Source organism: Ambystoma mexicanum, chromosome 2q, assembly GCF_040938575.1.
Source record: "Ambystoma mexicanum isolate Mex_15411 chromosome 2q, UKY_AmexF1_1, whole genome shotgun sequence".
In the NCBI taxonomy this organism is placed as follows: domain Eukaryota; kingdom Metazoa; phylum Chordata; class Amphibia; order Caudata; family Ambystomatidae; genus Ambystoma; species Ambystoma mexicanum.
The window spans coordinates 1,320,208,165-1,320,235,301 of NC_090924.1; the positions used below are offsets into that span (position 1 = coordinate 1,320,208,165).

The 27,137-nt window shown below is 44.7% G+C and overlaps 1 protein-coding gene across 5 annotated transcripts in view; it reads right to left on the bottom strand.

Moving 5' to 3' along the window:
- The window catches only part of SLC4A7 (solute carrier family 4 member 7), a 1,353,206-nt gene that overhangs the window by 893,398 nt on the left and 432,671 nt on the right, over nt 1–27,137 (bottom strand). For all 5 annotated transcript variants that reach the window (XM_069648779.1, XM_069648778.1, XM_069648775.1 and 2 more), the window contains one exon: nt 19,229–19,375. In XM_069648779.1, coding sequence (XP_069504880.1) covers nt 19,229–19,375 — 147 coding nt within the window. The remainder of the gene's footprint in view (nt 1–19,228; nt 19,376–27,137) is intronic.

Here is a 27,137-nt window from a genome sequence, read left to right on the forward strand (position 1 = left end):
TGGATGTCCTGTGATGAAGAAACTCGGGGCGGTTAAGCAAGGAGTCTTCCAGGTCCTGAAAGTGAAGGCACTCAATCCTAGATCCAGTGATACAGGCAGTAGGGAGCATCAGAAAGACCAGGCTTTCGGGAAGGAGCTACAATGTAGCTGTCCTCACTGGATCAGGGTGAAGGCGCTCCATAGCCTGTTTATTCTGCTGTTCTTGGAGGAAGAACATTGCGGTTGGATTCAGGCCTACAAGGGGGTGGCAGGTAGAAGTAGAGTTCCAGTAGAAGAGTAGGAATAAAAGGGGTAGACAGGGGCAGCATGCATTCCCTTTCGAAGGCAGTGAGTGAACATCAATCACACCAATCATTCAAACAGTGCGTAGTCGGCCAATGGCACTCAAGAAGGGCACTAGCAAAAAGGAAAGAAATCCACAAGATCCCATACAGACATCTGCATATGCCAGCAAGAACTGGTTACATGAAGACTACAGCCCCTAGTGTTGGGATAGAGGCATCCAGTGGCCAAACATGGCCACATCCTATTATACATACAAGGTATGGTCATGCAACCCCCTCTGTCTTTTCAGGATTTTAAGATTGAATTCCCATTTTGGGGGATTCTAGGTCCACTTTACGGATCCCTCAACTTTGACCTACCCACGCCAATAATTGTTTTTGCATCACTAACATTTTTAGTGGTCAAAAGGACTTCTCCTGAAGTATCCCTGCCACTGCAACCCTTTTATCCTTACTTAAGCTAAAGGGTATCGGTCACCGTAAGGCACCCAATACCACGAGTACCAATCAGAAACCCCATTTTGGCCTTAGGGTGATTATAAGTGGATGGTGCAATTACTTCATCCCATTCATTCCCATGGATCTTTCTGCCTGTACTGAAACTCTCCTAAAGTGACTCTAGGAGTATTCCTTTTCTCCTAGCTATTTTTCCCTGCGCCCACTACGGGTTCAGTGAGCTCTAGACCAAGAACTAGTATTTTAGGACTTAGTACTGATTTAATGTATTTTTAAAGGCATGCTCTGCACTTTTCATTATGAATGCCTGATTACACTGTAGCTAGTATTGTTGACTATACATTTAACCTGAAGTGTATTGCAAAGGCAAACGTTAAATTACATTTGTTATTTTTGCATGACTGGCTATGGTTTTGAAATATATTCTACCCACTACAATAGGTTTAATTATGTGGGCATTTGAATCATTTCTATGCTCTAGATGGTCAACATTAAAGTGGTCTTAGTGCTAACCTAAGGGACGGAACAAGTTACTTACCTGTAACTCTTGTTCTCCAGCATGCTATGAATATTTCCAATCAGACTATGAATCTTCTGTAAAATAAAGCAGTTTAGCTTTAAGCTAAAAACGGCATTGTCGCTTGCATAGCCTATTGCTGTCCAGTAGGGTCATACTGCCAAAACCAACGACATCCATCCTCCTCAGGCCCACCCCCAGTGGCCATCTTCAGATTTGGTTGCACACGTAAAGTGCCAGTAGGAACCAAGAAAGGGCATAGAGGGTAAGGAGGGTGGGTTTGCATGTGAATCCATGGAAGACCCACGTTGGAGAACAAGTTACAGGTAACTTGTTCCTTCTCCAGCATGGGGTCTTAAATGGGTTCACATGCTATGAATAAGATTACACAGCAATATACTTACACAACCCTGCGAGGTGGCAAGGCTCAACAGAAGCAATTCAGTTACCCATTGAACACACTCACATCATGCAAACAGGTTGCGAAGCACCGCTTGTCTGACACAAGAACTCCTAATAACTGTCGCCACAGTAGAATCCTGTGAAGGTGCAAGTAGACCATGTAGCAGCCCTGCATATATCAAGCAGGGGAACACCAGAGAGGAACACCGTAGATGCGATTGCTCAGGTCGAATGAGCCCTCGGTCAGCCTGGCAATGGACAGATGGCAATGCATGATGCACCCGGGGAGCCACCTAGAAATGGACGACTTAGGTAGGGCCTTCCCATGTCCCACAGGTCCAAAGTTTACAAAAAGCTGAGAAGTCTTTCGAATGTCTTTTGTGCATGCAACATAGAATTTCCAGAGAACACAAAGATCTTTCAGCAGACGAAGAAGGGTTTGCAAAGACAACTAGCAGTACTAAAGGCTTGTTTAAATAAAAGTCTGCTGGGCCTCCGGCATAAAGAAAGGGCGAGTCCTTAGAACCACGTTCGCAGAGTGGAACGACAAATAGAGTCTTACATGAGAGCCTGTATTTCACCAACCCTCCTGTTAGAGGTGATCACCACAAGGAAAGCAGCTTTCCAAGAACGAAAAGCCAAGGGGGCACGATGCATCAGTTCAAACGACGGCCCCATGAGCTTGCAGAGTACCACATTAAGCTCCCTTGCAGGAGCGAGGGCCTTCACCGGACGCCCTTGAGCAACTCATTGACGAGTCTATGCAACCACAAGGAGAGCTTGCCCGTGGGCCGGGTGTACCAGGAGATGGCGGCCAGGTGTACCTGGATTGATGCATGGGCCAGGTCAACCTTGCCAAGCGAGAAGTATGGCAGAAGGTGTGGCACCGTAACGCCCCATGGAGAAAGCTTCAACTGGCACCATACTGTAAAATGTGTCCACTTGGTCTTGGTCGCTGTTGGAAATAGGTCAATCTGAGGCTGGCCCCATTTGGCCAAGATCCGAGACACTAGAGTTGCTCAAGCTCCCATGCGTGGCAGGACCACACCTGCCTACTGAGAGAGCCCACAATGGTGTTTTGGACGCCTGCCAACCAAGTGTAACAGGACCAGAAAAATCTGCTGAGCAATGGCCCAGTGCCATAGGTTCTGTGCCTCCAGGGAGAAGGTACAGATCTCGTCCCACCCAGCTTCTTCAAGTAATACATGGTGGTTGTGTTGTCTGAAGATCCTGCACACCCCTCCCAAAGACTGAGGCTTGAAAGACAAGAGCCCAAAAAATTGCCTGCAGTTCCAGGACCTTGATATGCAAAGTCATCTCTTCTGGGAGGCATAGTAACCTGGCATACAGTTGTCCTGTGTGGATGCCCCAACCCTCCACAGAAGCATCGGTAGTGACAGTTTGCCTGATGAGACCGGGTCCTGAAAGATGTCCCCTGCCCCAGTGAGACAAGGAAAATGCACCGCCACCTCAGGGAATCTCCCGAACGCTGCAGTGAGGACGATCTTACCATTCCATGAGCCAGAGGTCTGCTTGAGGTCTCATGTGCAACTTGCAATGAGGGACCAAATGGATGCAGGAAGACATCATCCCTAACAGGGATTGGATGGACCGGAGTGTTGCCACTTCTTCAGAGGATAGCCTTTGGACCTTTCTTAGGATGGTATGGTTTGTTAAGGATTTCAATCAGGCGACACGCACACCTTGGTCTCGGCCTAGTATGTAGCGCCTGACTGAGGTGCTTTTCTGCTTATTCATGTGGATTTCATTTTGGGATGATACACCACTCATCACAATCCCTTTTCAATTACCCCGGATCACAATGGACCATGAACCAGGTTGGTCAAATGCAATATTTAAGATTCAAAAGAAATCACTTTTTACTATGGGGCAGCAATCACCAATGGGGTGATTGTTACACTGAGAATGTGAGCAATGCACTGTGAGACTTTTTAGTGGAGCATATAGAAAGCACAGAAGAATAGGAGTGCTTTTGATTTAGGACAGATAGCACCCAAGTTAGAATTTCCCCCTGCAATGTTCCATCATCCCACCAATAATCAATTCTGAGTGGATACAAAGAAGCAGCAGGTACTCAGGAATATGAAACTGAAAACGGAACCTAAATCCAACCTTCCGCCCCCAAATCAGAGAGAAAATGGATTTTAAACCCCTTGCAATGTGGTGAAATGACACTTGGAAATGGATAAATCAATGTGCGTTAAAAACCTTGGTGAAAATGCGATTACTTACTAAAGCAACAATGCAAAGATACTACCAATCACAAGGAATGGATTACCAAAAGCATACAGTTCAGAAATGGGTGGAAAGTTTAAAACAGATTGCAGTCAAATAACACGTTTAAAATTTACACTTTTGCAATTCCCACCTAAAATTACCCAAATGGTTTAATAAAAACGGGTGTAATACTCATATGGAGTGCGGTTTTTATATTGGGGGATAGATATATATCAGGTACAAAAGGGAATTGAAAGAAAGTTTCTAGCTGGTAAATTGAAAGTTATGCAATATAGGAGGCGGCGCACTTTCAGTAAAATGAAGGGTGAAATTGGAAAGGAAATCAGTTTGTGAAAAGAACAGTTTTACTTTAAAGTAGATTTAAGGACTAAGAAAAGAGTAACGTCACCCGTGAATTACGCTGCAGTTGTAACCTTCATGTACTGTACTCCTTTTCTTTAAGGAAAATTACTTTATTTAAATCAAAATATCGCTAATGACATGATCTATGCAAAACAGAAACAGAAATGAAGAGAAAAGTAGCATCGTTGCTTGGAGATTAATGACAACATGCACAGAGAATTCTGACAGTTGGACCAGTTATCAGGATAAGGATAGTATGACTTCTAGAATGGGATGAGGACAATGCAAGACAAGGGATACTAGGGATTTCTATGGGGTGATCAAATACTCACAATCCACTTTAGTTTTAGGCTTTTTGGACAGTCAATCAGATCTGGTCACTGCACGGCAGGGCACCTGGTAAACAGCTGTGCGGTTCTGATCACCGGCTGCCAGGGACGGGCAATTCTGGTCACTGGATAGTCAAGGTCATCAGGGTAGCATGATTGCAGCAGCATGCAGTGAGTGGCAGAAAGCCAGGCTGGATCAGGATGCTAAAAAAGGTACCACAGCTTTCCCCTTGTTAATGGGTTTTTAGATTTGAGGCCTTGCTGGGAATGGGATCAGCAGTGCTTGGGTTTTGCAGTGGGCCCTGGGGTAGGATCAGCAATGCTTGGCCTTTTAGTTGGAGTCTGGATCCGGAAGATGACAGGAACGCAGCGCAGGCAATCAGGAAGAGTTTGTGGAGTCTTGTCAGGTACGCTTATTTATGGTGCATAATGACATCAAAGTATAGGCTGGGCAGGGTTAACTAAGCACACCTCTAAACTACTTGGATTGGGCAGGGGTGCTAGTCTCAGCCTTGCTCTCAACTGGTTGGATTTCCAAGGGAATGATGTCAGATTTATGAAGAGAGTTTCACAATGTGCAAAAGCTCCCACAATTTAACGCAAAATCCGATTTTGCCAAAAACATACATTTATACAATTGCAATCTCTTAGAAAATTATATACACAGGTTACATACTTTGTGCAGGACATATCAGTCCAATCCTCCAGTCTGTAGAACCTTGTTCCGCCCTTTTGATAGATTTTGGTAATTGAGCAATAACGATTCATCCTAAAATTCTATACCTTTAGACACAGATGCGAATTATCCCCAAGGGATGTATATACAAAATCTTTAACATTGATACTTTGATTTATCCTCAATACTTTGCCCTTTCTGTCCCCAAGGTGTCAGTTAGTCGTAACATGTCTCAAAAGAAAGCACCAAAAAAAAAAAACACTTTTAAACTGCTACATTTTTACAATTTTTCAAAGTCTTGCTGCAGAGATAAAAGTCTGTAAAGGTTATTCCTGAAAGAGTCTTTGGGAACAAAAATTGCAGTCCCTTCGTTCATGGGTCAATTTTTTCTCTTTCCTTCAACTGCTTCCAACTGTCTTTTCCTTCAGAGCATGGTGGGGGGGGCGGGGAGGGAGTTCTCCCTTGAACTTATATTGCCCCTTAACACTTCAGACTTCCTTCCCTGGGAGCTTCATTGTCCCAGCAGAGGCAAACGTCTATTCAACCCCGTAATCAGAGGGTTGTCGGTATCTGCTGAGAGCACCCTCCTTTTGGTGCCACCCCTCCAAGCAGAAACCCTGTTTTTCAACTTGCAACTCCAGCCACCATAGTTTTAATCATTAATTTCAGATCTTAGATCCAGAATTAAAGCAAGCCAGTTGCATAAAATAACCTATGTTATATAGTCTCAACAGCAACAAACCTCTTCATATTGCTAAAGACTTGCAGGCTTTCATTCACCAGTGTACTGTTCCAACACACAGGCATTTGTTTTTCTTTAGTTTGCAAAGACCCATTTTTTTGCACGTAGTGCAGCTGGCTTTCCTTCTTAAATTCGACTTTTCATCTCCAGCAGCTTCACACACTGTCTTGCAGCTATAGTTATTCTCTGGAATGCTGGAGTTGGTCTGCAGCACAGATACATTGAAACAGACAGGGCTCAGCTAGTTAGAGTCTCTCTGAACAGCTGAGTTGGAGACTTTTGCAAAGAAAATGAGCGCGTTTCCCGTGTAAGTCAAAGTAAAGTTCCTGGTTGATTTATTTTTATTTTTTAGAATTGGTTTGACAGGGCTGGTTAATTCAGAATCATGCCTGGTTTTGCTGAGGCACAGTGAGACACACAGGGCTTGGTAGGCCTTATTAATCACAGAAGGAATTGGCGTCAGTCACCTTTTTTTTTTAAAGGTGAAAAAAGGTCTCTTTTCAATGGGGATTTTGGCTTTTGCAGCAAAGCAACCCTACTTTATTTATGTCAGACCACCCTGGCAATCTCCTTCCAGGTGCCCCCTTTGTTCCATCCTGGACGATATGTGCTTGGCAGGAAGGTGCATCCATTTTGTGGTTTCTGCGCAACTGCAGCTTGGTTATGTGGGGAAATGCTGTTGAGTGGGTCAATATATCCCACACAATCGTTACCTCCGATAGGGCCGCCAGGCACAAGACAGTCTGGTCTGGCCCCCAGGAACAGTGAGTGTTGGGACCGCACCATGCAGGATCTTGGATAGTTTATGTAGTCTCCCAGAGGTTTGAGTCTGGACCGTTTCCGCTGTATGCTGTGCTGCCTGGGCGTGAGAATAAGAACGGACCAGCCAATCATCAAGGTAGGAGTAGACAAACACTCCCTGCCGATGAAGGAACGCTGTCACTGGGGCTAGGCATTTGGTGAACACCCACGTGGCCGATACGAGGCCAAAGGGTAGTGCCTTGAATTGGTCAGGTCTTGCTTGGAAGACAAAATCTAGGAACTTCCAATGTTTTGGGTGAATGGGGGGGGGGGGGTGTATAAATATGTATACTCCAGATCCAGTGTCACCAGGAAATTTGCCCTCTTCCAGCTGGCTGAGCAACGTGACTATCCTGAAATGATGGGGCTTTAGCAATTTGATGAGACGATGAAAGTTCAGGATGGGCCTCCGCCTGGCTTACTTCATGCGAACAAGAAAGTATCTGGAGTATATTCCGGCGGCGCAGAGGGACAGGTTCTATGGCCCCTTTTAGCATCATGGCCTGAAATTCCTTGACGAGTTGGGCAACATGCTGCTCTCGTCTTATCAAGGGAAGAATGCAGGGGCTCTGGTCCTGGAATTTCAGAGTGTCCCTGCTCGATGACATTGAGCACCCATTTGTCCGTGGCGTGTCTGGTCAAGCTTCCTTCTTCGCCTGCATCCTGGCGGCTTCTGGTTAATGCTGGACTCCTCTACAGACCTGGGAACGTCCCCTATACGCCTACTGTGCCGTAGACCAAGAGGGTTATGCGGTAGGAGTGTTAGGTAAGAATTGATGCAGTTAACACCATGCAAGACTACACAACACTTATCTGCTTGGTATTAGGTAACCCCCCTTTTGGTATAGATCAGTACTACACAAGTTGTTAGGCCTGGCTGCTCAGTCACACTATCTCAAGAGGAGTACCTGTGAGCTGTAGCGCTGTACAAATGAAATCCGTGAATGCAAGTAGCCAAGTAACACTCAAGGATTTAGTTAGTTATTTAATTAACATTTTTAAATGAGCGTTCTTTAAAAAGGCAATTCATATAACAATGTAAATATACCTTTCAGAATAAGTTGGTGGATAATCTTTGGATACACTTCTTACACAATTCCTACACCCTGAAGTGACTTCAATCACAAGGACAGTAATGGCATTTATATAGCTCACAGTACAATTTGCAGATTCAGAGGTTGCAGATAGGAAAAGAATAAGGTTAAACAGTTTCTCAGTATATGTGAGGACAACTAACTCTTCCAATTAAATCTAGCTAAGCCTTTCCCAGAGGTAACAGTCTGCAACAAGCTACCACCTATGGGGGACAAACCGTATCAAAGTCAATGGACCAGAAGTGTCTTCAGGGAGCCAGGACAGCCAAAGTCAATTGATGCATATTGATCTGATGCACTTCTTAAATCAAAGTGTTGCAAAGTTCGAGAGTTCGTAGAAAATAATCACTTGTAGGGTCACAAGCTGTTAAGCCTGTGAAAAGAGTTGGAATGAACTCCAATTGAGAAAAGCACAGCTAAAAAAGCAATAAGACAAGTATCCCAAGCCTAAACAGTACTTCTGGTTTGAAGAGTAGCCCAGCGGATTCTGTCTTGCTACAGCGGTGCAGGCCCTTGTTCCTCAGTCGTGGGGCCAAGAGGGAGGCCGTCTGGAGGGCTCCTGAGGCAGTACTTGGGAGGTCGTCTGGTGTCAATTACACATCAGGGTGGCTGTCCTGAAAGGACAGCAAGCCAGCCAATCAGGACTGGCTGCAATCGGGCATTCCTAGAGACAATGGACATGTGAGTTTTCGGGACCCTCCCTCACATCCTGTCCTTCCAGACACACTAGAGCCAGAGGCGGGCTTCAAGGCTGAAGCCCGCCAAAGGCAAAACAAAGGGCTCGAACCTGTCTCAACACAGTAAAACCCAAGAAAGACAGCCCAAACAGAAAATGGCAAAAAGACAGGAGCCAATTTGACAAAATGGTCACCCTTGGGTGCTGTCCTGCAGCTGAGGCTTCAGCCTGCGGTAGAAAAGCACAATGGTAAGAAAAATTAAACCACTGCCACCAGCCATTTAAAGTAGTGAGACCCCCAGCACTTTTTGCTGACTTCTGGACATTTTTCCTTCCATCCTGAATGAGGGGAGCCTTTTCCCCCTCATTCAGTCTTATTTGCTCTGACCTTTGGAACTCTGTTCTCCATGTTTTACCTTTACTATGGAGACTGCTTTCCTCCAGATCTCTTTAAATGAATCTGACTTTTGCAGCACACAGCACCTTGTGTACAGTGTTGCTCTGGACCCTTTGGGTTCTCTTGAGATTCTTTATCCTTATTAACTACAGTTCTTAAGGACAGAGGGATACTTTGTAGGATTCCTAAAATGTTATACTATGGGAGATTAGCACACCACCTTATGTGGAGTGCTAAGGATATATCTATTCCCCACCCCTTCCCTCTGCTCCTGTGACTTTTTTGTCACAGACAACCCTATAGTTTTGGCTGGTGGCTGTGTTCCACCAACAATTGTGCATTTATTTTTTAAACCAGACTGTATTCAGTCTTGGATGTGCACAATAGGGTCACCCATATTCCAACATGGTGGCTCCTTCCTCTTTCGCCATTTCTATTGTGGTTGTTCTTAGTTAGCCCTTCTACCATACTGGGAGGGGGAGGTTTGTGTGCGTTTTAACTTTGGCAGGAACCCTTGGATGTCCCCGTCCAGGTGCCAGTGTGTCTGGGCAGGCAAGAAGTAGGGGAGGAATTCTTCACGCCCCTGCCCTTTGTATGCCTGAATGGATTCAGTTCCCACTGGGGGGCTGGCTGGCCCAATTGGCCTGCCACCCAATCCTTTCTGTAAAATGCTGAGCGATAAGAGGAATGTGAGAAAGTTCCTGAGATGAAAGGCAAGTTGAGAACTGGAATCTGAAGCAACCGAAGCTGAAGACCAACGCCTGCAGACTGTTCTCATCACTGAAGCAACCGTTGCAGTCCTGACCCAGTTTTCCACTCGACAGATGAGCTCCTAAGAGAACGACTCCTTCCCTTTGGCTGGTGGGATCAACCAGCCCTGAGAAGAACTACAAATTGAACCATCTCCTGAGGTGATGTGCCTTTCCAGAGCTGCAGACGGCGAATGCCAGGAGAGCTCTGACCCATTTGCAGTGCGTCTTTGCAAGGCCGAATCTGCCCAGTACTTTGGTGAGCTCCTGTTGGACCTCCAGGAGCATGATCATACTCCTCTAAGTCCCCACTCCAAAATGTAGGACTTCAGAATCGAAGCTCGTTCGGGCGAATACAGCCCTTTGTTGGAGCTGATAAAAAGGTGGCAAAACCGCAGACCAAGGAGACAGAAGAAATTCATGCAAAGGCTCCTCTCAAGGCTTCTGTTGAGACATCCAATTCAAAGTCCATCCGTTTGTCACCAGAAAGAAGAATCGGGAGACCGGGTCCGTCACTGCTGCATAGAGAATACAGCTACGAGCATTTCTTCTAACCTCAAGTACTGTGGGGTGAAAGGTATACCATGAACCGACAAGTAGATCCAGAAGGCCTGGAGCACGTGAAGGGGTGTCAAGGATATCCACTCTACCTCCGACCCAAGCTGCCGGCGTGTGTCTCTTTAGGGAGTCCTTTGGCAAGGACCCCCTCGTTGTGCCGAATTGCCAAGTATCCCGAGCAACCTTTGCCTTTATACTGCTTCTTCAGACTGTAATCCACTCCTACATTGACTTTTTCGTACAGTTAGGGATTGGACTTTTTAAAGCGTTAGTTTGTCCGAAACATGTCTATAGAATGTTAAGCTCTGCTGTTGGGTGTTCAACCAACCTTTCTCCTTCCTAAACGACTACGTTATGTGGTTTTGCTAACTAAATACAATTACTATACATCTTTGTCGTAATGCAAGTGAGGATTGTACCAATAATACGGTAAAACTGTGAAACACTGTAGCAAATGCACTGCGAGAAACTACCATTGAAGCAATGACCTTTGAAAAGTTAAAGAATTCTTGTGTGTGTTGGTTAAGTGATCCAAGTATCTACCTTCCTTGTGTAAATATAATAAATGTATATTTTAATATAACATTTTATGTGAAAGTGTCTCTCTGGACCATTTTATTCACTGGGTTCAGGGTACTTCCCTACAGCTCACATCTTCCTATGATAAGCCTGACTGCTCTGCCACTACCAAGTTACCTCGAGTAGTACAGACGTTTACTAAGTTTGGGACCTGTATGCCAAGGGATAGTTTTATGAAGTCTTACCTCAAGTGGCCATTAGGAAAACTCCCCTAGCAATGGTGAGAAGGGATTGTCCATTGCCTTTCTGAAAAGGTTATCCCCGTCGCAAGGCATGTCAACCACCTTGGCTAGGGCGTCCAGCCTGAAATTTGAAGCCCTGAGCCAACCTGGACGGCTTAGGGCAATTCAGTTGCCCATCTGTCACCAATATCTAGGTTGACCGTTATTGCATGGTCAAATGCCACTTTACCCTCATGAAAGATAGGCCATGGCCTCTGCTTTTTCTGTCCTCTGGCAGGAAGTCGAGAATGGGTCCCCACTTGTACCAGATTTGTCGGTCGTAGTGCGTTAGGATGGCTAGTGCATTGGCAGCCTTGACTGTAGACTTGGCAGTTATGTGCTTTCCAGTCACATCACTAAGGAACAAGTTACTTACCTGTAACTGTTGTTCAGTAATGTCCACAAACTTGTAGAACCCTCACATCGCTCGCACACCCAATGTGTGTTGAAAAAACAACCAAAAATCTCATTTCTTTTCTAGCCAAAAATGAGTTGACTCCAATAGTATTTCTGAAGCAATTCTGCTCGGTTTATATGATAGTGTTCATGTTGAAAAATACGAGTTCATTACAAATATTTATACAAGTAATAAAGTAGCAACAAAGTATATTGATTCAGGTAGATCACATAATTAAGACACCTAAGCAAAGTTATTACATCTGAGAAAAATGGTAAACATTGAGGGGAAGCCATACCATTCTAAACAAAGAACAATAGTTTACCAGATGGGATAGCAGCCCATATGAATACATCAGCGGTCACTAGCGGTCAATCTAAGATTAGATGATTGTCCACCCGGGTGCCAAACTAATGAACTAGGAGCTGGTATACACAGCGACACGTCACGTTTATTAAGTGTATAAGCTTCAATAGGGACAAGATACTAATAAATATGCCTTTGGACATCGATCCACAAAAACACAGACAAAGTAGGTGGTTTGTAACGTCATGACTATGTGACGAACGAAAAGTAAACAATGACGTCCTCCCGCAACGGTGTGATGATGCGTCACCATTAATACCACCCATTTTGGAACTTGCTTCTTTTCGTGGTTCCATTGAGGCAGCATTTCCAGACACAGCTGTTTGAGAAAGGTGGGAGGCTGCAATAGGATCTTTAATTCGTATTGGGGTACTCCCCACATCCATCATTAACCTAAATTATAGGTAATGTTTGTGCTTCTAATTATTCCCTACTCTAAAGAAATGTTCCCATTCGCTTGCAGAATGTGGAACACATTGCAGGAGTGATTTAACACTCAATGAACAGCAAAGGAACCTTAGAATCCACATGCCTTTAATGGGTAAGAGTCAAAGGCCTTAGTTTTGATATAACAATAATAGGGTCATCAAGATCATGTAGCAATTGAAACAGTAACAGTTCCTTTGCCTGCATTTTCAGGAAAGAACTGGATATGCAATTCAGGGAATCTTGATTACAATATGGATTTAAAATAGACTGCGCAAAATGGGAACAACCAACGGAATCCTTTTGAGCCACCTCGACAGGTACAGCCAAAATCTGATGTGTTTAGCGTATGGCTAATTTTAAATGCAAATAGCTTCTTCTAAACGGCCATGATATAGCCCACCCTTTTAAATTGTTCCACTTCTAGGTGGACGCAGTCTGAATTTGAATGCAAGATACACCAGAAAAAATTGAACACTCATCTGTGTAACATCATCCAGGTGATTAGTCATGACAGAATTGTTAACTGCAGTGTAAAAGACTAAAACATTATCTTATCTAATTGACTTTAGAGATTAATGAAATACCAGAGAATTAGCAGCTCCTGAAGAAGGGAAAGTCTTCCCGAAACACGTTGAGCAAAATTGTATTAAGATAAAGAATAGCCACTCATTACAAGTTGAACAATGAAGGAAATAGTTTTGACATAGTTGATGTTCTTTAATAATGTAATCTACTTGAATCAATATACTTTATTGCTGCTTTATTACTTTTATAAATATTTCTCATGAACTCATTTTTCAACATGAACACCATCATAGAAACAAAGCAGAATTGCTTCAGAAATACTATGGAGTCATGATGCACTTTTTTTGCTAGAAAAGAAATGAATTGTTTTTTCAACACACATTGGGTGTGCGAGGGCCGGGAGGGTTCCACCAGTTTGTGGACATCTTGTCTTTTACTGTTAAATTCCACCTAGTGTCAGGGTTGGATATCTCCCTTGCACCCCGACTGATCTTAACGTTAAACAAATTGATATAACAATACAGGTGTGCTCCCAGTTTTTCGGGAATTAGGTCTGCAACTGTTCTCCAGCATGGGTCTGGCATGGATTCATATGTCATGAATATTCCCAGTCATCAGGCTGGGAATCCTCTGTAAAGAAAAAAAATAATCAGTTTCATTTCTGAACTTTCTCCTAACAACCAATCACTGAGCTCTGGGTCATACTGCCCCCAGCCAATGACTGCCCTCTACCCATGTCCCTCCAGGCAGCCATTCTCAGATTTGGTAGCACATAAAGTGGCAGTAGGACCAAGAGAAGAGACAGAGGGGTAGGAGGGAGAGTTTGTATGTGAATCCATGCCAGACCCATACTGGACAACAGTTACAGATAATTAACCTGTTCCATCTCCAGCATGGTGTCCGGCATGGATTCACATGCTCATGAATAAAGAATACATAGCAGTACACATGCACAACCACGTGAGGTGGCAAGGCTCAACTTAAGCATCTCTTACCTCCTCAACAGGCTCACCTTCAAGAGAACAGGTTGCGCAGCACTGCTTGGCAGACTCTGGACTCCTCCCTGGAATCCCAGTCGACAAAGAAAAATCTTGTGAAGGTGTGCGTGGACCTCCACAGGGCCAAATTACACAAAAAGTAGCGACCTCTTCCGGAATCTTTGCGCGGTCCATTTTGGACCGTCGAAAATAAACTCCAAACACCAAAAGTTCGATCCTTTGGTGGTAGAATTGTAAAAAAAGACCCTGCGCCGCCGGTTCCCTATCACAGAGGTGAAGGGGAACTGGCGCTGCAGGGACCCAGCATGAAGAGGAAGGTAAGAGGGTTTGTTTATGGTGGTGGCGTGTTGAGGGCGTGGATGGGGTGTGTCATGTCATGGGTGTGTTGTGGGTGGGGGTATGGGTATGTACACGTGTTCGCATGAGAAAGGTGCAACCTTTTGGTAGTTCGCACCTTTGTCATGCAAACCTTCGGGCCGCGGCCGGATCACGTAGATCCACATTGTATACATGCATTTCATTAAGGTTTAAAAAAAATGTATCTAAATCACAATGTCAACTTTATTTTGTTTGGGAAAGTGCATCATATTGACGAGTGAACACTTGAAAATGTAAATGACCGCACAGCCAAATACTTTTGATGACAAACCTATTTCTGTGACCGGTTGGTTGCAGAATCTTTACAACTGGTACTCAACCAATGAGCTGATCTCAAACTCCATGTCAGCCTATCTGTTCACCCTGCTGCTTTATACCAGCTGTCCTAAAAATTGAAATGGCTGCAAAACGACAGTATTCCACCTAGCTTGCCCAGTTCTCTGTCTGCTACACGATCATCTGCTTAGTCGCTTACTTTATTTCCTCTTACATAAGGAGCACAAAGCGAACTAGAGGTTTACGCAAATTAGTGATCAATAGTTCCATCCACTATGTACAGCTACATATCTACTGAACAGAGAGCTAATCACGATAAATTAAGCTTTAGATTTTCCTCGACCTCCGGCACCTTCAGACCCCACCACATGACGGTTTGCACGGAACTAGGCCATCTGTCACCACTCCCCTGCCCCCCCATGTTATCTTAACTTTATTGCAGGGCACTCAGTTATACACTCCAACTACGGCAGACTGTAGGACCATAACAAATTTGCGAATTTGCCATACCTGAACCGGCGTCCAATTTTTTTTTATTTTTTTTTTTTTTAGGAATAAACGCATTAGATTTACTTAACCAATTATGCAATCACCACTACGCAATCACTTTCGAGCGCACCACTTCCAGCCCTTACTAGAGCTCTGTGCACCAACACCAGTCCTTGCACCTTAGATGCACCCCTGCTGTTTCTGCAATCACCTAGACTCTGGCTACAGGGGACTCCCAGACTTGAACTACACTAACGCTTGGCCATAGGATCACTACTAATCCAGTCACACCTGTACTGGCATGATTATACAGATCTCCTGGACTGTGCGCAGGTTAATCCCATAGCTAATCTAATTATCATTAATCAGTTTGAGTACCATGCTGAGCCCCAACCAATCTCTGTGCACCGACACTAATCCTTGCCACCTGATGCACCCATGCTAACATCTGCAACTGACCTAGACTCGTGTGGCAGGAACCCGACACTCAGCCCACAGTGACACATGGATGAGCACTCTAGTTACTCCAGCATGCCGCGCCTTGAAACACTTGTGTATAGGCGCGTTACAAATACCATATCATATCATATCATATCATGCCTCAACACCATGGGCAGCAGAGGGCAACATACGTGCCAATCACACTGAACCACCCAGAGGCTGCTGCTCCAGCAACAATTATTTTTGGCAATTAGACAATTTCCATGCTAGAAGTTAACAATCCCTTTGTTTCCATCCACCAGCTGCCTACCAGCACCATTACACAGGGCCCATCGAATATACACCGACCACGGTAAGAACCAGATTGGTTTATAGTGAACATTTCGAAAATAACGTCAAGTCATTTTTTCGAAAAAAATATGTCAAATCTTTTTTCGAAGTGGGGGGTCCCCCCGTCCCCCTTTTTTTATTTATTTTTTTGTTTTACCCATTTTTTTTATCCCGAACCCCAAAATATATAATTTAAAAAAACGGAATTCAACTTTTTCCGACATTTTTTCGAAAAAATGACCGACCACCAACCAGATTATTCACATTACCTCTCCAAGTCATACTAGTCAGAACCTTTTCTAATCCTCCTTACTCTTGCTCCTTGGTGCTCCAACCCACCCTTCTCTCATGGAGCATTCCACAACTACAATTGCATATGGTGTTTATGACTGGTCTACCAATATTGTAATGCAAATATGCCATGTTTTATAACACGCTCGCCATGCAAATTGGCACTAATGCGGTTTAAATAAAAGTAGTTTTTCGCTGAATTTTTCATTAAAAAGACTCACACCACACCCTCACGCACACTCACTTGTCACCACCAATTGTTTTATGACACTGCTTGTTTATACAGCCTTGATAGACATTTTAGGTTGAAACACGTGTTGGCTTTGTTCATGAATAAACTATGCGAGTCCATACATATGAAAAAATAAAAAAACACTTCACTACAGATATCTGTGGCATGACTTAGTATGTATATGCATCTGTCCTGCAACTATAAAACTGTATGCTCATTCTTCATGTATGCAAGTGTGCATTTGTCACGCAGTGCGGATTTCATGTGTGCTTCATGTGTAACGCTATGTCGTGGTGTCTCCAATGACGTCAGCAACATGGCTTCTTGGTGTTTAGTCCAGGGTATCCATATAGGTGTCAGACCATGGAATTCAGCTCTTCGCTCACACATGTATAGATTTGTACCGCACCTGGTCTGTATGGCTAAGAGGGCACCTCTCAGTGTATTTGTCGATCATTGGTGCATTTGGGTTTCACCCAAAATAGAATGGGTGGTTGCAGTTTTTTCTGGCCTTCCCTCATGAACGAGAGGGGTGGTGGTCCCAAGATCCAGACTACCTCTTCAAGATTGAAGCAGACAACCTCAACCACGGCAACTGGTGTAGGCAGGGGGCAGAGAGATGTTGCCAATTATCCTATGCCCATAAAGAAACCGCAGGAGAAAGAAAAGAGAAAGCAAAGTTTGTGACCAGTACTTCTGCCTTGTCCCCATTTAATTTCAGCCAGTTGTTGGCCATCTGTCCCCCACGGCCTCCAGGCCACCACGTAGCTGTGAGTGTATGGTTGGATAGGAGTCCAGTCTCATGATTTGGGTGTCATCAGCATAGGAGTAACAGAGGCCATGGGAGGGGATATAGATATTAAATACAATAGGGGACGGGACAGAGCCTTGAAGCACTCTGCAAGACAGAGGCACTGGCTCAGAACAAAAGGGAGGAAGAGAAAGACTGAACCCAACCCGATAGAAAAGAAAGACCAAGAATGAACCCGACAGGACAGCCCTGGGACGGCAATCAAGCAGGGTGGAGTGGTTAACCATGTCAAATGCGGCTGACAGGTCTAAAAGGATCAACGCTCTACACACCCACTCCACCCTGATCAGCAAGATGTGTTCAATCAACCACAGAATTCAGCACTGTTCCGTGCCTTGGCCAGGACGGAAACTGAACTGAAAAGTCAGTCGAGTCCAAAAAAAAAAAAAAAGGGAAAGCACCCAGAAAAGAAGAAATCAGAGATTCTAACAACTTCATAAAAAAAGGGAAGCCAAGTTGGATAAAAATTAAGGCTCTAGAGGGTGTTTTCAAAAAGGGGGGCCTCTGATTGGAACACGATTCCCCCCAACCCCACCCACGTAGGTACGGAGGGTTTACATCTGAGAGTTAGCAATATTAAATTCTATTGCTTGCTCATTGCAGAATCTTTTTGGCCAATTCCCAGCCTCCTCCATGAGCAAGTTTTCCCAGCAAGGCATACAGAAGTGAGTCTTAATGAACCGAAGAACTGATGGTCAAATACATGTGGCTGCAATAAAACAGAACATATTGTGCTTAAAAAACAAGCTACACCATGGTTGAACCTTAAAATGACTAAGAAACAGACAATGCACTCAAACACCGTGTGTTTGTGTATTCAAGGGGCCTCACATTATCCGGACCTCAGTGTTGGATAAAATGGTTCCACTTCACACAAAACAAGGACCATTTTAAGACCTTTGACACAAGTGCAAAGAAATAACAGTCCCTATACATGTAATGCCCTAAAACAAATGCACAACAGCTCTTAGCTACAAAAATTGTTCATTGTCCTAGGCATCCAACCATTTAAAGTACAAATGATCAAGCACACTGCTATGAGAACATTTACTAAACATCTTGCATCCCAGTTCAGCTACACTCTACCACTCCATCTCCTCTCACTGCTACTGCATCACTCATTAATACATTTTCCAATACCCAATTATTTTTTCAGTATACAACAAAAAACCTCCCAGCACAGCACAAAGGTTTCAGACAGCTTTTTATATATGGTAGGCACTACATCTTTCTTATCTTAGAATGATAAAAAAAAAGGCGACTGTTGGAAATGCACATCATGCTTTCTTCATGTTCTGTCTGTAAAAATGTTCGGCCTTTACTTGTTGGTTCTTGCCACAATGCCATCACCAGGTTCATGTTATTGCCTGTATTTATGTGACTCTTGCATCACCATGGAACTCTTGATAGCTGGCAGGAGGTACAGATTCCAGGGTGCAGCAGTTGGTGTGAGCAGGCGGCTGGAGGTCGCTGCAGTGGTAGCTTGGCTTAGTGTTAATCTAATAAAAGCCACTGCCCATTTACTTGTGTGTCAGATTCATGTTATTGTCTCACCTCTGATCGTAACAATGACCAGTCACTAGGCCTCATGTATACGTGGTTGCCGATAAGAAAAAAAAAAGTATAAGAAACAAGCGTTCACTATGATTTGTAAGAGAATTACATCTTGGAGACAGGCATGCATCACTAATACAATGGCTAGTACTATTTACCTCAGGCCAACAGCCACACTGCACAAATTCTTGAATATTTTTCCAGGCTTTGCTGCAATGCCAAATTCCTCACACTCGCTTGGAATTTCATGTTTGCCCATATAGCCAGTTCTTTACATTCTGCCCCCACAAAAGATTAGTTACACCCTCCCATGAATTTTTGCAAGTCATTCCCAACAAGCATATGATTTTCACTTTTCCTCACTGCTGCTTACACACAAATGCTGAGCAACATACACTCATCTCTCCAATGACAATTAAAAAGCAGAAGCAGTGCGATTTAAAATACTCATTTAACCATATACTTAAGTTTCTCACGTCTTCATTGGTGTGAAATTGTATTTGCCATCAAGATGAAATTCCAGTTTAGCAATAGTATTGCATGATTTCCAGGAAAACAACAAGTGACTGCCCTTTAAACAGTACTTTAATGTGCAAGTGGTGTGAGAGACAGGGGAGGGAAACACTCACCTGAGAAGGAACACATTTAGGAGGTTCAATACGTATAGATGGATCCCATTCTCCAGGGGGGAGGACTGTTACTTGGTCTAAAAACTCATCAATTCCTGAAAGCAGGTCAATGCGGTCTTTCGCTTTGTAAGCCACATCATGGAAAACCTTTAAAGGAAGAGAAAATTGAATATTCGATGAAGGTGCAATTATCCAAGCCAATTAAAGTTCTTGGCATTCAAAAGGTATGTGCTATAAAAGCTCCTAGATCAAAGATGGAGTGGCTGATCATCTTCATTAAAATTTCTGAAGTGAAAATTGAGCAAATGCATTTTTAACAGCGAGGTTAGGAAAGATGAACAAGTTATTTACCAACTGTAACGTTCTTTCGATTGGATGTTCCTCCCATGTACTTCTCATTTTATGATATTCGTATCCCAGCTCAACTGCTTCAGAATTTCTCACCAGAGGGCGCTGTGTTCAAGGCCTGAGTCGTAGTCCCTCGAGAGCCTCCATCGAGCGTCGTCATCCGCTGCATAAAGGGCTCGAGCAGCGCCCATTACCTCAGTTCTGTTTTTACTGTGTTCATGGTCGCATCAGCTGATCAGGCTTTAAGTCCTCAGGCTCTTAAGGAAGTTTGAGTGCAACTGGCGTAAACTGTACGGAGGGGTAGGTTGGGAGGGTCGATGTTAATGTTAAAGGACATTTGTACCGCGCACTATCACCACTGTAGTGGTCCATTGGCGCTCTGGAGGCTCTGAAAAAGGAGGGGAGGTTGAGTTAGTGGGAGAAAGCAGGAAAAGTGCAAGAGAGCAGTGATGTGCTGTTGGCGGCCTCAGCCCAGTGGGTCCGTAGGCTGGGCCTGGGGTGTTTGCGGCCAGTAGCCGTGTACTGTTGTGCAAAGCTATGTGTGTTTTTGTTTTGTTGTTGCAATGTAGTGAAGTTTGTGCGGTTTGTTGTGCTGTAGGTTTTGGTTGCGTTTGGTTTGGAGTTTGAGGTGTATGCAGAAAGGGAAAATTGTTAGTAGGGTTGGTGAATTTGCATCTCTATCCTGAATTGAAGCGCTCGGCTTGCGTATTCTCCCCTGTTGCGGCTCTGTCCTGATCTGGGTCTGACTGGCATACATGTTCTATACTCCTCTAGTCCTCGCCTCTAACATGCTCTCTCATGGCTCCCCTTATTCTCCATTTAGACTCTAGTGACCAGTGCATCTGCTAATGACAACCTCAGGTAGTGGGGAGATTTCCAATGTCTCGATAATTCCACACCAACGTGGTATCTGGCAGTAATTAAATCACAGGGCGGACGAAAGTGTTGGTGGGAATGTCTGGGTTAGTTGACTCAGTCTCCGTGTGTGCCGCCTGTGTTCCTGTCTGACCGATGTCACCCATCCAGCTGCCGTGGGCTTTACTCTCCCCGGTCAGGGATGTCCATGTCTTTTCGGTTTAGCTATCCTTTTTACCAGTTGCGTTTCCAGGTTTAGTCTGTGGTGTTGTAGAGCCAGGTTTTTTGTGATTTCCTGAATTTTAGGTGATCTTCAGTGTCTTAGTTCCTTTGGGATGTTGTTCCAAGTTTTTGCGGCTAAGTGGTAGAAGGAGGTGCCTCCAAGTTTTTTCTTGTGGTATGGTTTGAGTTCCCGGCGGATTTCGTTGCTTGATCGGAGGGGTCTCGTTGGTTTGGAGACATATTCTTATGTAGGAATTCTGCTCTTTGTCCATTGATTGCCCTGTGCGTTATGCACATTGTTTTGAAGGTGATGCGATGTTTAACTGGGAGCCAGTGTAGGGTTTTTAGGGCTGGAGTGATGCGATCTCTTCTGGATAGTTTGAGGAGTAGTCTTGCTGCTGCATTTTGGATCTGTTGCATTTTCTTCAGGAGGTATTCAGGTATTCCGAGGTAGAGGCTGTTTGCATAGTCTATTTTAGACATGATTAGGGCGACGATAGTGAGTGTTTTGTGCGCAAAGGAGAGGAAAGGTAGAATTCTTCTTGCCGTCCGGAGGAGGAAAAAGCATTTCTTCACTGTTGCATTTATTTGTGGCTCCAGGGTTAGGTTGTTGTCCATTAGGACTCCCAGGTTTTTTACTACCTTAGACGGTGTTGGTGCGTTTCCCATTTCCGTAGGCCATGGGATGGTGGTTTCGTTCTCTTGGTCTTTGGATACGATCATGATTTCTGTCTTTCCTGGGTTGATTTTCAGGTTGTTGGCATCCATCCAATCGAAGACTTCTTTTAAGCAGTCGGTAAGGGTTGAATGGTCGGCATCGGTGTCCTTGATTTTGTATATGATCTGGGTGTCATCTGCGTAGTTGTAACATGTAATGTTGTATTTTTTGAAGATTCTGATGACCGGAGTCTGGTAGATGTTGAAATATAGTGGAGATAGTGACGATCCTTGTGGTACTCCACAGACGTTCACTCGTGGGGTGGATTTCAAAAGGTTTTATCCATACGGTTTCTGTTCTGTCAGTTAAGAATTATTTGGTCCAGTGTAGTGCTGTGTCCGTTATGCCTATGTTTTCTAGTCTTTTGGTCAGGGTGTCGTGGCTAAGTGTCAAAGGCTGCGGAGAGGTCGAGCAGAATAAGGGCTGAAGTAGTGTTGGAGTCTGCGTTAGTTTTGAGGTCATCCCAGATGGATAGTGCTGTTTCCGTTCCTCTCGCTGGTCTGAAACCGATTTGAGCTTGGTCCAGCAGGTGGTGTTTTTCTACGTGTTCTTGGGTTAGTTTATATACGTAGGTTTCTAGAAGTTTTGCTGGGTAGGGGATGTTAGAGATCGGCCTGTAGGTGGAAAGGTCATCTACGTCACCACTTGTGTTTAAGAGTGGCTTGATGTATGCTAATTTGAAGATCTTCGGTACAGTCCCTGTTGATAGTGATAGATTTAGAAGGTTTCTGTAGTGTTCTGCTGGCGATCCTTACGCGAGGATGGATTTGTAGATTTCTGGGGGACATGGGTCCATGGGTGATCCCGCTTTCTTGCTTCGTTTAACCAGCATTGCTAATGCCTCTGCTGATATTTCAGGAAAGCTTCGGAGTTTGTGTTGTGGTTCCGAGTTGGGTTCGCTGTGTTGTATGTTGCAGTTGGTTGCTTTTGTATGGTTTGGCGGATGTCGTTGATTTTTTTTTTTTTTTTTTTTTTTAAGTGATCTGCGAGGTCGTTGCATAGTTTTTCTGATAGGGTTGGGGTGTTATCACAGCCTGGTGGGTTTCTCATTTCTTTAATGATGGTAAACATTTTTTTGTGTGTTGGTGTCATTGTTGATTCTGTCATCGTATTGTCTTTTCTTTGCCTTTTTAATTTCAATCTTGTATGCACGGATTTGTTTCTGGTACAGTGTTTTTTTTCTCTGGGTTGTATTCTTTCCTCCATTCCGATTGCATCTTTCTGTTTTCCTTTTTCATGTCGTTTAATAGAGGGGTGAACCATTTTGCCATTGCTTTTTTTTTGGATGGGGTGAAGGGTTTTTCCGGGGCGATCTTGTCTATCGTATCTGCGATCCATTTGTGCAGTATTTCTGCTTTGCCGTCTAGGTCAGCTAGCAGTTCTGTAGTCGAGGGTTTTGTTAGTTTCAGTTGTTCGAATAAGTTGCTTTCTTTGACGCGTTTCCAGTTTCTTTTGGTGGTTATGAGTTTCAGATGTTGGCCGTAGGCTTGGGTAGGCAGAGTGATCACGAATGGGATGATGAGATGGTCACTCCACAGTATTTGTAACGGAGGTGCGGAGGTGCCGTGGTGATGAGTTTTTCTTTGGCGAAAATTGCGTCTAGGGTGTGACCTGCCGAGTGCGTTGCTCCTTTGACTAGTTGTCGTAGTTTCATGGTGCCGAGTTGTTCAATTAGTGAGTTTTGGGAGTTGGCGTGGCTGTCTTCAAACCAGATGTTGAGGAATATGTGGGAGGAACATCCAATCAAAAAACGTTATAGTTGGTAAGTAACTTGTTCTTCGAATGGATTGTGTCCTACAACGTATTCCTCATCTTATGATAGACTCCCATAGCAGTGGTAATTTTTGGAGGTGGGCGTACTAGAAATTTTAATTATGGACTGAATGAGGACAGCTTTTGCAAATAGTCCTCCTTGGTATGAAGAAGAGTCCAAGCAGTAATGCTTTACAAAGGTGTGCATTGACGACCAGCTGGCCGCAGCACAAATATCCTTCACCGGGACACCTCTGAAGAGCCGTGGAAGTTGCCATTCCTCTGGTTGAATGAGCCCTTATTCCATTTGGAGGCTCTTTCCCAGCTAATTTATAGCATTGAGAGATTGCTAGAATTATCCATCTGGATAGAGTTTGTTTAGATACTGCAAGGCACAATTTGTGTCCAGTATGCCCAGCAAATAGTTGGTCACATTGTCGATGATTTGCCAATCTGTAAATGTAGAAACCGAGCCCTTTTTGGGTCCAGTCTATGCAACCTTTCCTCTTCCTTACTAGCGTGAGGAGGATAAAAAGAAGGCAAGGTAAATTTTTGTGACAGATGAAAATCAAACTATTTTAGGCAAGAAAGATGGTTTGACTTTTAGAATAACCTTGTCACTATGGAAAATGGTGTGAGGAGGCCTACAAGACAGTGCCTGCAACTCACTTAACATGCGGGCTGATGTTATAGCCACCAACAGAATTGTTTTAAGAGTGAGAAGTCTTAATGGGCAAGAATGTAAAGGTTCGAAAAAGGGCACACGAGAAATTTTAAGACTAAATTCATATCCCAGATAGGCAACTGAAAATGTGTCGGAAGGGTGAGGGGGCGGGGATGGGGGAGACATTCATTTGTTAGCCCCTTCAAGAATTGAATTACAAAGGGCATTCTAAAATAGGACACCTCTTCCGAGGAACGCTTAAAGATAGATGGTGCTGTCAAATATCCCTTTATAGTCCCAACTTGGAGCCCCAAATAGGCTAAGTGTAAGAGAAAAGAAAGTACTGTTGGAGTATTACAAAAGGAGTGGGTCAACATTCTTATCCCTGCACCAATTACTGAACTTGTTCCAACGACACCAGTACAGGAATTTTGTTGCAGGCCTTCTGGCCGAAAGCAAAATCTCCATTACGTCATCCAGGAGGTCCCCATCCTTGTATCTCAGCCAATCAGAAACCATGCGTGAAGTCTGAGTGTTTTGACCTCTGGATGGAGAACCCGACCTTCCTCTTGCGAGAGAAGATCCTCTTTGCGGAAGACGTATTGAGGGCAGATGGACATGTCCAGAAGGTCCAGGTACCACGTCCTCCTGGCCCAATCCACGGCAATTAAGATCATGGTTTTCAAGAACTTTCTCAACCTCTTGATCACCACTGAGGAATCACAGGGACAGGAAGGAACGCGTAAAGGAGTGGAAATACCCAGTCTACTACGAACGCGTCCCTTAGAGCTCCTCTCGGGGGAAATTCCATTGAGTAGTACAGTTCACACTTCCAGTTGGCACCAGTCACAAACAAATCCACTTGAGGGGTTCCTTAAAGGGCGAAGATCCCTGGAAGGAATTCCTGAGCTTGCTCCCATTCGCGGGAGACTGCTCTGCCTGCTCAGAGCATCCGCCGCCATGTTCAACTCTCCGGCTAGATAAACTGCCGATAGAGATTCCTTCTTGCATTGCCCGGAACCAGAGCTGCATTGCCTCCCTACACAGTGGGAGTGATCCTATGACTCTTGTTGAGGTAGTACATGGCCACTGTGTTGTCCGTCATTGGGACATTCTTTCCCTGTACAGAGGGCAGAAAGGCCTTCAGCACTAGTCTGATTGCCCTCAGCTCCAAAAGGTTGATGTGTAGTTTGGACTACGATGGAGACCAACGACCGCTGATTGTCAGATGGTTGGTGTAGGCTCCCCACCCTGTGAGAGAGGCGTCCGCCACTACCGTTATCTCATGCCATGGTTGCCAAAAAGGTTCCCCCTTGAGGATATTGTCCTTGCAAGCCCACCATAGGAGATCTTGAGCCACCTTTGTTGAGACTTGCAGATGATCTGACATCTCCCCTGAGAATTGGGAGCATTGAGTCCTGAGGACCCATTGAAGGGATCTCATCCTCAATCTGGCCTCTGGCACCAGAAAAATGCAGGGTGCCATGAGGCCTAGCAACCTTAGAAAGGTCAAATGCCGGTAGATGTTGGGCATTTTGAAACTTCGTTACCATCTGCAGAATGGTGAGCTCTCTCCTTGGGAGGCAAGGCTTTCCCTGAGTAAGTGTCCAGGACTGCTCTGATGAATTGGAGTCTTTGGCTTGGAATCATTTAGGACTTCTTGTAATTGAGGGGGAAGCCCAGTTTGTATAAGAAGCGGCAGGTCAAAGCCAGATGTTCCTGGGCTCGTTCGGATGAACGTGCCCAGATTAGCCAATCATCCAGATAAGGGTATAAGTGAAACCCCTTCGGATAGTCGCTGCCACCACCGCTATCAGTTTGGTGAAAACCCTCGGGGCGGAGGTCAGCGCAAATGGTAGAACCCAAAACTGATCACGACAACCAACAATTGCGAACCTCAGGTACTCTGTGCTTCAGATGGATTGGCACATGAAAGTAAGCATCCTGGAGGTCCAACAAAACCAGCCAGTCCTGAAGCTGAAGAGCCTGAAGGATCTGAGAAAGGGTCACCATCCTGAACTTGTCCTCCAGGAGGAACTTGTTCAAGTTTCTTAGGTCCAAGATGGGTCACAATCTTCCGTCCTTTTTGGGGATGAGAAAATAAGGGGAGTACCAACCATTGTTCCTCTCCGCCACAAGTACATGTTCTATTGCACCTTTCTCTAGCAGGATTAAAATCTCCTGCACAAGGGGCGGGTAAGGAATTTTTACATAGTTGGCTCCCGGTGGATGATCTTGAGGTCTTTGATAAAAGGAAGGCAGTAACCCTGGGTCACCATCTCTAGTGCCCAAGCATCTGAAGTAATGCCCCGCCATTCGTACAGATACCGAGTGATTCTGCCTCCCACCAGGGTTTTGTGGGTGAAGACCTCAAAGTGGCTCTGCAGCAGCTGCAGCAGTCGCTGAGAAGGTAGTAGCCACTGCTGTGGCTGATCTAGCACCTTTCCACCACAAAAGGGTTTTCTCTGTTGGCCTCTGACTGGCCTGCCTCCTCCCTTTTCCAAGTAGTAGAAGCAAAAGGGGTGACTCTTCCAGGAAGATGAGCTTGCGTAAGAGTGTTGAGGCTGTCTTATAGCAGCGCCAAGTGATTTTGCTGCTGCATTTGAGGTCTGCAGCTTCTCCAAGCTCTCATCCGCCTTGTTGCCAAACAACCGCTAGCCGCCAAAGGGCATATTGACTAATCTAGACTGCACATCAGGTGCAAAGCCAGATTGCCTTAGCCATGCAAACCTGCGTAGGACCGTGCTAGATGCCATGGACCTGCTTACACTATCCGCAGTGTCTAGTCCTGACTGAAGGCATTCCTCCATAGCCTCCTTACCATCTTTTACTATAGCCAGGAAACCATCCCGTTCCTCACCTTCCGGGAAGAGTTCAGCCGCTGATGTCATGCAGTCCCAAAGGGTATAAGTAAATCTTGCTAAAGAGCAAGTGACATTGGTCTATTTAAGGGCCATGCTGCCCGAAGTAAAAACTTTCTGGACCCAAGCATCAACTTTATCATCCCTGTCTGGTGGTATTGATGAGTAAGCCGATTGCCTAGTGGAGGTTGCAGCTTTAAACACTAGACTTTCAGGGGAGGGATGTATAGATATTCCGGGTCAGATAACACTGGCCTGCATTTTGGTACAAATGTCCTGTTCAGTGCTGAAATAGAATCAGGAGTATTCCAATTTACCATCACCCTCTTCTGCAGTGCTTTATGGAATAGAACAGGATCTTTTTAGAGGACCTTCACTCAAGAGGTCTGTCATGTCATCCTGGGGATGTTGCCTTCCAACCCATAAAATAAATGACCCTTCGCATAAGATTCCTATAACTAGGATCAGCATGATCTGTGGGGGCTGGTA